This window comes from Diadema antillarum, unplaced genomic scaffold, assembly GCF_040938485.1.
Source record: "Diadema antillarum isolate AM-2024a unplaced genomic scaffold, OU_Dant_1.0 seq00001265_RagTag, whole genome shotgun sequence".
Lineage (NCBI taxonomy): Eukaryota > Metazoa > Echinodermata > Echinoidea > Diadematoida > Diadematidae > Diadema > Diadema antillarum.
The window spans coordinates 1,839,124-1,850,407 of NW_027272047.1; the positions used below are offsets into that span (position 1 = coordinate 1,839,124).

At 38.5% G+C, this 11,284-nt stretch overlaps 1 protein-coding gene across 1 annotated transcript; it reads right to left on the reverse strand.

Moving 5' to 3' along the window:
- Nucleotides 1-1,514: 1,514 nt before the first annotated feature.
- On the reverse strand, nucleotides 1,515-6,644 carry LOC139745445 (patatin-like phospholipase domain-containing protein 4). The gene is made up of 6 exons (XM_071655833.1): nucleotides 6,569-6,644; nucleotides 4,547-4,756; nucleotides 3,416-3,535; nucleotides 2,610-2,840; nucleotides 2,272-2,337; nucleotides 1,515-1,841 (listed from the first exon to the last, which is right to left on the reverse strand). Exons 2-6 carry the CDS (start codon nucleotides 4,730-4,732, stop codon nucleotides 1,515-1,517), a joined length of 930 nt encoding a protein of 309 aa, XP_071511934.1. The 5' UTR covers nucleotides 4,733-4,756; nucleotides 6,569-6,644.
- Between the last annotated feature and the right edge of the window lie 4,640 nt (nucleotides 6,645-11,284).

The following is an 11,284-nucleotide window of genomic DNA, read 5'->3' on the forward strand; positions in this document are numbered from 1 at the left end:
TTGAGATGCACTGCACAGGAAGACACTACTCATTAAAAAAAAAGACATTTGGTAGATTTTCTCTTTTATCAGAGTTGGATTGGACAGAGTCACCATTTAGCAAAACATCAACAAAATACATGTAGTTTGCCCTTTGGTGACTTCAGAACGTTCAAGTTGTTCAAGTTGAGATTAAGAAGAACGTTAACAGCATAATGTTCGTTAATAAAGTTGCGAAGGAGAGTTAAATGCTTTATTTGGTCCTCTCTGAATATCCAACTAAAAATTGTTTGGTGACAACCTAAAATGCCAATGGACGGACAACTCATGATATTTCAAGTCTTATTGCATATTTTTACACAAAATTCGCGGCATAAACAACTTCAGACTAGAATTTGAAAATAAGATCTTGGAACGGGTGACCATTTGTGGTTCGTGATAAACGTTCAAAGTGTTATACTGCGTTGCAAATGTCATTTGTCCTGCAAATGACTCCAATGACCGACGCACAAACGAGAACTTAAGGGAGTTTTGAAGGTTTTATCAAATTCTTGCATCTTCTTATAAGCAGTTTCCCCCTACAGGTACCGCAGATCTTGCTTATCATTCATGTAGCCATACATACGTGCCATTCTTGAACCATCAAGTGGTGAAAGAAGCACTTCGATGATAGTCCTTAATATATAAAAAAAGCTTCTAATGATGAAAACATTAATTGGTTGAAGAAAAAAAAAAGTGGCAGTATATAATATACTGACGGAGATGCAGCACCCACAATATTTCGTCCGTGTTTGATGGCGAACCTGGAAGCTGTCTATTGGAGCAGCCATGGGCACAAAATAAGTGGATGCTATACATTTTTCTTTCTCCATATAGAAATACAAACCCAATCGAGAGGAAGATACACGTGGAATAACACACATCCGTTTACGAATGAATAAGATTACGAACATGATGAACAGAAAAGATGGCATAATTCGCACTATATAACAGGTCTGGGCTGATAATAGCAATAAGATTCCACCCGCCCGTTTGCATCTGTTATATTTTGCTAAGAATATTTTCAAAAATTCTGAAATACTCCCTTGAAAAGGAAAAACAAAATGAGAATTTCGAGAGAAGACAGTAATGGTTGTTCCGTCTAGGGTGCACTATTCTGTCACCCTGCCCTCCTCATCCACACACGCAATCACACAAATAAACTCGACCATGAAACACGATGTCAGTGATGATTCTATTACCGACGCACAGATACCAAATTGAAGTTTTCCCTTGTATTGCTGGACTGTGAAGAAATAAATGCCGTATACAACACAAAATAATGATTACTATATCTATCATAAATTGAAAAATCCCTCGCAGAGTTAGAGCATAATGTCGCCGTGGACGCGTCGATGAGCATACACTGTTCGTGTATCAGCATGTGATTGTATCCTCACTGTCTTTTTTAAGAAAGGTACAATAGACAGTGAATCTTCACAAGTTCGCCACACAGAATAGAGATAAAACCCTTGGTGGCATCAGTATATCGTGCTCTAATGTGGGAAGCTATCATGTCCTTCATCGTACATTCGGAATTTCTTAAGAAACTCCTTTGCTTCCTGCACGCCATCCAGGAACCGCTTTTCCAGCTCCTCCTTGCGCGGTGGATACAGTCCGTCACCGAGCCGGAACATGTGCTGGGGCTGCGCCTGGTGGTTCTCTCGGCTGATGTCGCGCAGACCCAGTGTGAGGTTGTCCGGCGTCTTGGCGTACCCGGCCGCCTTGTTCGGCGCCACCATGATCACGTGACCCGCTGGTGGAAATGCGCAATCGGCGCCATCCCGAGGCGTACCAGACAGCGCTGTGACATCGATGTAATACTGCCCGTGGAAAAAGGAGCAAAATGACGTTTATGCAAAACGATCATTAGCACCTGCTGGTGATGTGTTATGACACCAACACTCTATCACTTTATGTTCATACACACCCCCACAAAAACAAACAAACAAACAAAAAAGCAACATATTTACTTACAAACACAATATAACCATTGAAACTAAAATATTTTTGATGCATTGCAAAATGATGCGAGAAATAACACTCTTGCTTTCTGGAGATTATTTCGAAAAGTCTAGTGATTTCACTCCAATTTGTGATGGCTCAAAATGATTAGTAAGTTACTTCAATACATTTTTCCTCTGCTTATGGTTCTGAAGGTCCTAATTTTACGTATTAATATTACGAACTTCATGTGATTTTTAAGGTTTAAAAATGCAAAATAACAACAGACGACTCGAGATTTCATATTACCTTTCCCATGATCTGCGGCGGGGTCGAAGTTGGCAATGACGGGTAAAAGACAGCTGCCACCAACGTCTGGAAGGATGAAGTATGATAATAGAAAATGAGCTTAGCAAAGACAAGATGATATGTCACATTAGCTTCAAGACGACACAGTTTCATTCTCTGATTATACATAAATGTACAGAGGCCTACGTTGTGTTTATGATAATTAAATTTATATGCAAATTGGGGTTGAGTTTTACCGCAGAATCAAACATTCATAGATTCAAATTTTGACAATCAAACAGAACAAGAAGGTAGCCTACAGATAACAATGGGACAATTTTGGGCTGCAAATATTATACCTCAATCAACGCAGCCTTGGTTGAGAATTCAGTGACGACGTGCTTCTGCCCGAATTTGAAATCCTTCCCAGCAAGCCTCACGATATCCGTTTTGACGGGCGGTCTGAGAGGCTGGAGTTCCTGCTCCAGAGTCTCGTCTCTTCTGCGCATGTACACAGGAATGTCGTCTGTCGTCACGAGTTCTTGCAGTGGGACATGGAGTCGATTTGAGCAGACCGTATGGCAGTCCTCCTTTAAAGGAAAAGTGAAGCGACATCTTATGATTAGTTATGATAGAAATTCAACATCAGTTACCATTTAGTCTGCAACGGATATATGATTTGCTAAATAAAAAAAAACGAGCTCTTTGTAAATTAGCTATTTCAATCTGAGAGCATATGAAAGCTTGAAATAATGATATCAACAGTGGTAATATTGTGGTATAAATGCAGGGTAGAATCCTCAGCGAGGGTCTAGCCATTTTCCAGCTTTGTCAGGTGCCATTTTAAAAGATCAGAGTAATAAGTGATTTTGCTGTGGGCAAAAACATAAATTATCCAACTTTAAAATAAACGCAAAACAACAACAAAAATCCTTTTGCACTGTGGCTATCATTTCGGATTTAATCATTGGGCTATACATCAAGAGGACCTGTTTACAGCATGATAATGTATGTTTTCTTACCAATGTACAATATTAAGCAAGCATGCCATTAAGATGAATTTGAAAAATATCAAACCATGGATTAAGTCCTACATTTAATTATTATCATCATTATCATTATTTTACCACAAAGACTGTTTCGAGAGTATAGGGTTGAAATTTACCTTCAATATTGTGTGTAATATGTGACGTAGTTCCTGCATCAGGTCAAATCCAGGGGTCATCGCTCCCTGGGGAAGACTGTGGATACGGGTTGACAGCGATGTTACAGCTTCAAAGTATTGCTGCAAAACAAGGAAAGAAATAAGAACACATCCTCTCACAGCATGAATCACAATTAAAAAAAAAATCACTCCATGCAATTGTTGATTATCGTGCGTTTGGTACATAAACATGAATTCAATCGCATGTCCATGAGCATACCCGTCTCTCTAAATTCTCACTCCATACCTGGCATATAATGACGCAAATGTCACTTTTCTTTGATATGGCACTGGAATCATGCAACAATCTCTGGCAAAATCATCCTGGGAAGATAACCTTTCAACCTTGACAACTTGGCGTTTAACTTACTCCATCATGTTATCTGGTTAAACTGCAAATTTATTGTATCTAAAAGCATCAAAAATTTAATTTCGTAGAATTTCCACTGAGACATAATCAACTTTAAACGAAAATTGAAGCCCATCAAATAGAACAAAATACATCAAAGAAAGTTTTTACTTTTTAAAGTTTTTTTTTGTGTGTGTTTAGCATGAAACAATGGTAACCTGATGACGTCCTTAACTTCACTATAACTGCGAATTTAGACAAAGGGATAATGTTATTATTGCTTCTCAATTCCTTTACTGGTTTGTGTATGAGCATAATGAACATTATTGCTGTATGCTAATGATAATGTAGGCGTGACTTTTTTTTTCGAGAGAAGTAAATACCCAAAACGATTACTAGAATCAATATCTAGCGCAACAATCTTATGTACTATGCGTTGATACGTCTATGTATACTGTACAATGATGTATGACGTAAGTGTGTATGTGTGTACGTATGTTTGAGTTATGTATATCGTGCTAGCGTTTGTAATGAAATAATAATGCAAGTATGTGTATCACAATAATTTGAATGATGAATGATTTGCCAGTAGTTCGTGTATTACTACGATTTACGCTTATTGTATTATGATTAGTAGGCCTACATTATTTTTCCCGATGTATAATTATTTTTGACATTTTTTTTTTTTACGTTATAATTCACTTTGTGATAAATGCAAAAATAATACTAAATCAAGCAATCACCAAGAGACGTTCAGGTGCAGAAACCATGATGGCGGCAGCGATCACTCCGGCCGAGACTCCTCCGTAACTGGCCACCTCGTTGACCACTCGTTTGCCGTGGTCGAGAATGCACACGGCGGTGCCGATGTCGTACAGTCCCAAGAAGGAATTCCCCGAAAAGCACAGTCGATACGGGCCACGCTCCATGGCGGGGTGGTTGAATCTATAGTCCTGCCATTCACAATTACACAAAAATCTTGTTCAGGTGCCCAAACAAGCTGATGAAAAGCACACTGTGAGAAAAATAGGATCAACTTTGCACCTTTACCATACACAGTGTCACACTGGGAGCTACCCTTACTGTGCAAATTTGCACCTTTGGGAGAACCTTTAAGGTGTAACTTTGGACCTTTCTGGTCTGAAAGGTACCAAGTTGCTCTTGCAAAAATTCTCCCAATGTGTGACACCGGTATAAAGATGCAAAGTTGAACGTATTTTTCTTATAGAATGCAGAAAGACGCATAGTGCTAATCCCCTCGCGAGACACATTCATTCATACAATCATATCGTCCAGAAGCAAACTGATGTCGATACTTTTCTTTAAATGACAAATATTGAGAACACTGCAGCACAGGATCAGGGATTTCAAATTTGATGTATATTGTTTATTTTCTCAGACTTTCTTCTTATAATCAACGGATAGCCTACCATTGGTAATAGCCTAACCATTACAATCACGCAAATCAGAATGCCTCTCTTAGAATGATAGAAATTAAATCTTACATCTTCTTTATTTTATCACAGCAATGTCATAATTTTCATCAATGTTATCAGTAGGCTGTGGCATTATACTAGGATGATGATGAAACAATAGTTGCATGGTTCTTGCCTGCACCCCCAGGTTCATAGGTTTATGTTGTCATCACGTATAACGAGTCTTTGAATGTTGCCAGAATTATTAATTTTTTACACTTTAACAGTCATGAAGTTATACCCCTCTTCTTAGCCCGTTCCATACTGAATTCTGGATTCCCCATAGACCTGATAGACTTAATACACAGGACACCATGGTTCCCGTATGGAACGGGTTAGTTTCCTCTATCTTTCTTCCTTTCTCTCTTCTTCTCTCATTTCCCTATCTATGAATCCATTGAAAGTGCATGCATAGTACACTTTTTTTTGATGATGTTTATGTACATAATTATGTGCAAGTTATCCCTAGACTTCCCACTCAAGCTTTTTACAGCTTATGACAATCCACACAAAATACATAACATATGCCATGTACAAACTATGTGCATGTTTGTATATAATGAATGTATACAGATGTGCATTTTGTGAATAAATCAAATCAAATCAAATCAAATCAAAACAAATCAAATCAAATCAAGTCAAATCAAATCAAATCAAATCAAATCAAATCAAATGTATTGACAATTGTTATCACTGCAATTGTCATGTAAAATTGTTCTGTAGTAGGATCATCATTAAAAAAATATCAATGTATATTCTTATTTTCCATCCTCTGACTATAATCTATCGTAACAACGTAGATATCTTGTCAGTTTTCATTGAAGTAGTAGGCCTACATGTTGCTGTGATAGTAGACAAAAGACTATAGGCCTACAGTCATAGACTGGAACTGGTAGGCTGGTTTTAAGTCTGTATTGAATTATTAGTGTACTCAGTAGCAGAAACACTTACAGGGAAACCGAATATCAGTTCCTTTTTATTTTTTGTAACAATGGATCAGTAAATTCCAACATGAAGCGAAATGACATTACGATTTACAATTTTTCTTGTTTGCAATACATAATTCGACAAAGGTGAATGGCGCATATATTAATTGCATGCCTCTCTTGAAAGAAAATGTAATGATGATCTATAATCAGTGTATAGGATTTAGAGCCTACTATGTTCGTCACGTGCTTCTGGTATATGAGTCACTCGGTTAATGAAATGAACACCAACATTTGCCATTTGCCTGACAGCATACAATGAGTATAAACACACTAAAACACCACGTAAATTATGTACACATACCTCGCGTTGAACGAATATCTAAAACGCAGGTCAGCACAGTCCCACCAGTCACTATTCACTACCGCGTCGGTCTCCCGGGAAACGGACGCTATAGGATCATCCGTTGCTACGCCCGCGAACCTCAGCAGCCCGGCGATATTATATCCTTTGTCATCGCACAATATTTCGCACAGAAGGAAGAAGATATATAAACACGACAAACTATCTCACATACTATATCCGCACGGGCCTTGTGAGTTATATTTGCAGCGACAGCTTCAGACGAGCCCGTTCAATATTTGTATAATCACCTGTTACCCTTTGGTCTAAGGATTATGTCGTCGCCATGTATATCGAAATGAAATATCTGTCCTCAATATATATAGTGATATACCAATGTGAACGATGAAAATCTACGCCGACCGCCAGAGTGAAACCCATGGGATGTTGCCGGCGGGTTCTTGGCTCGTTCGAGTCGGTTGCCGTGATTTTACCTCACCGTGTCTGAACCGAGTTAGCTTTGATCCATGCATGATTGACGTTGCGTTGCGTGCGGCATTAAAGGAGGGATAGGTGTCAAAATACACACAAGTCTTATAGTATCTCCTTCTTCTTGTGGAACTGTCATAAGATAGGCTCTCGTTTCAAGTCTCACAAGTTAAAAGTCTAACAAGTTAAAAAAACGTCTAAACAAAATATCATTAAAGGGTATTTCTGCGATGGAGATGGAGACGGAAAAAAAATTTAGACCTCGATATTTGCCACATGCACTGAAAACTATGATATACCTCATCACACTTTTCCCTACACTAATGAATATTTCAGTTTCGCCCTTATCCATTTCTATGTTGTCACCTTCGTTCGAGAGCATCTTTCGTACTTCGACCCCCCCCCCCAAAAAAAGACAACAACAAAACAAAACATGTTTTTGAAGATTTTGAAATCGTTATAATGACCACCGTATATGAAGTTTTGTATGTTTTCATTTTAAAAGTCTTTCTTTTTCGAAGAGCCTTATGCAAAGTGAAAAAAGGCTGAATTCACACTATATTTCATTGTTTCAAAAGAAACACACACTAATACAGTATACTACTCAATCTTTGTTTACTCTCAACAAAATATTCTATCAATGCCTCTCATTTGCTATTAGTGCTTGAGGGAAGTCTGAATTTTCCACGGCATGATCACAATAACACCTTTTCTGCTCAAAATTCTCCTCAATGCAGGGTAAAAGGAGGAATTCGACCTTTAAGCCTATGAAACCTCAGCGCAGCACCGCGACCTATTGACACAGAGCAGACGTAGAACCAACAGAGGCACACAGATGTACACAAAGGCATGGCGTCCATAACATCGGAAAAGAGAAAGGGGAGGGGGAGGGAAGAGAACGAAAAAGGAAGACAATTGTAAACGGCACAGCTCAAACATAACTCACCTCCAAATCTCTCTCTTTAGCGTCTCTCTAAAAATCACAACCAGCTCTTTCTTTGTTCAATTTTATGTATCTGTTCGACGAGCGAACAAACAGACAAGCAATAAGGTACCCCCTCGGTTTATACCCTATTCACGAGGCTTACCCAATTGAACCACCGTACAAGCCTTGTAGCACAGTGATTATAGACGCTCCGTTTCCTATAGGTACAGGAGGCCAGAGAAAATTACTATTAAGAGTACACCATTACCTGTTTATCGGATCACATAAGTTTGATAACCCAGAATTTACGCTCAAGATGTTATGTAGGATACAAATTCATGCAAATAGTCAGAACTTTTATTGAGCCCAAAGTTCGTCTGTAAATCGCTAGCACTTCTCGTGAAAACTAATCTGGCTACACGCAGTAGCTATGTTTTTTGATGTTTTTTTTTCCCATAGTCATTATCATGTTTTTAATAGAGGGCGCAGTAACTTGAAATATTACTGTGACAAAATCATAGAGCCACTGGGTCTTCGTTAGATCTCAAACAGCGTTGTGAATGGCGCGTTGCGTTATGAAAGTTACGTGTTTTTTAGAGATCATAACCCATGATTACATAGATTTTGGATGCAATCAAGTATTTGATTATTGATTTATCTAACAATCCCTCTAATTTTCCATTAATCACTGTCTTCTTTTCATCGATACATTAGTCCATCTATTCATATTTACACAATAATGGATGTGAGCATGTGGGAAGTGGAAAGTAAGACAAAATTGAATAAAACAGAAAAGAGACGGAGGGAGAGATAAAAGAAATGGAACAACAATATGGTCATAATTATATCATTATCATAATGTATTAGATAAAGAGAGAGAGATTGATATAGATAGGTCTGGATAGATAAATGGAAGGTAGATAGATAGATGAATAGATAGACAGATAGAGATATTGAAAAGGACAAAGATAGAGATATTTAATTTGTTTTCTGTAAGATCTTTTGCAGGCCTTCTCGGTTACTAGTTTTTGTTTATTATCTCTGGTTGGATTGATGTACCCCATTTAAAGTAATACATGACTTTTGTAATAATGTTTAGTATAGAGTTCCATTAGTATCATTAGCATGTATGTTTGAATGTGATGATTTTCATACTTACCAGTTATGAATATTCATTCCTATGTCAATGTATATGTTTGTATGCAGATGATGTACGTACATCTGTGCAGTTCGTCTTTTGGTCGCCAGTCAGATCTTTGATGAAGATTTTTATATATATATATATTTTTACAATTCAATTAAAAAAGATAGACAGATAAACAGAGAGGGATATAACAGAGAGAAGAGTGAATGAGAGAGGGCGATAAATAGGGGGTACGTTTCATGAAGTCATCACATAAAAGTCTTTACATAAATCTTATGTGAAATGGCCAAAGTCGCTCATAGTAGGTATGAAAGACTTTCAAAGAGAAGTAAAACCCATTTTATTATGACGTCTCCCGTGAGTGTGTGTTATGAGCAAAAAGTCTTTCATTATTATGACTTTCATGAAACGGACCCAGGGAGTGAACAAAGTAGGAAAAGGGAGAGGTCTCAGTACTTCTTTCAGATAGCAAGCTTGATATGGGCACTTCAAACCAGCGGTTGGCAATATCATTCATTACACGTATTGACTTGCTATTTAAGTATCATTGCAGCAGACTCGAATCGATGTGATGATGACGAGAAGATCTAGTAGCAAGCCTTGGACGAGCAGGTGTCTTTTCCATAATCATTTTCCTTGATCCTCCCCGTTCTCTGTCGTGATTTAATGGGTCAACCGCTCTGCAGGGACAAACCATTCGAGTATAGTGTGCCAGGTTATGGCGGGTCTTCGGCGTGTGCCGTTGCTAAGGAGACACAACGCATTCCGAGCAAGGGAGCACGTAACCTGGATTGATCTCTTGTTCGGGACGATCAAGCCTAGTCTATGAATTCAGCTCTTTTCATCGGGAAGTGCAGCCAGTGGGAAGTCAGTTCTAATTAGCTGCTCCGCTGAGGGAGGTGAGTTGTCTCACACAGGCAAACACTTCCCTGTCCATACTAAATTTCACTTCGTCTTTATATAGTGTCTGTGTTCTTCGAAGCATAATTTTCATGATTTTATATCCTTTTATACTGATATGTAGATCAGCGTTAAAGGCATAAAGGTAGTTCAAGATAGCAACTGGAGCATTTGAAATGCATGAAGTGATATGTCTTGGACAGAAATGGTCTCACCAGGGCTCATCATTCATGATTCCTGAGGCACATTCTGGAAAGTAAGCTACATTATTTTCATGTATTGAAGATAACTTATAAGCAGAACGATCAAGGAATGCAAAAAAAATTTATGCCGCTTATTTTCCTTCTAGTTTTCAATGCAAAAACCTTGTGAGCAACTCTGATATAATGCTGCATGTATGTTAAGCGGGAGCTCAATAGACAGAGTATTTAATTGGTATAACAAATTGGTGCTGTCGTTGTTTCCTTCCAGCGTTCCAAGTCTTACAAGCTTGGCTATTTAGTGGAATACTGTTTTCCATCGTTATGTGTATTTACTATTTTTGTTACCATGATAAAGTGCATTGTTTCTTTTTTTATGGCATCATTCGTGCTTATACTTTATATTGTATTTGAAAAAACAATGCCCTTATCAGACGAATGGAAGGAAAATCGACAACTTGTACCACTTTGAATTCCCTCCCTACAATTTCATGCTCCAACAAGTAGTTAAGAAAACTTACAATGTGCAAATGGGTCTGTATACTATCAGACTAGCGACAGAAAGCGTCGTGAGAATAGGAGGGTGGGGTGGCAGCTTCGCCGATTCTTTCCAATATGCTCTGAATGCTGAGGGATGAGTGTTTTTGCAGCGTACAATGGAAATACAACTTGCCCCCGGCTATGCGGATCCCCCAAACAGTATTTACACATTCAGCTTAGCACTCGACTTCAAAATAACGCATTTGTCCCTCTCGCCCTCATTACCACTCGGACTCCCAGATCGAGGGGTGAGCGATACTGCGGAGAAGTGTTCCATAATAGGAAATAGATTTCTTCAACGATATTAGGCATGCAACATACATCTTTTGCCCTTCAGGTTCAGGGTTTGTGGTTTATTGACATTTCATTCATCAGTGATACGTGTGTAGGTACTCACATGGTGAAAATATCGCAATCGTGCAATCGTTTTTCTCGCCAATGCTCACGACTTAGAACTTCTGTGAATGAGTCGACTGCGACTATAATAGTGTGAAGGAACAAACCTGCAGGGAACACCAGAGCACCGACCTTTGGAACGA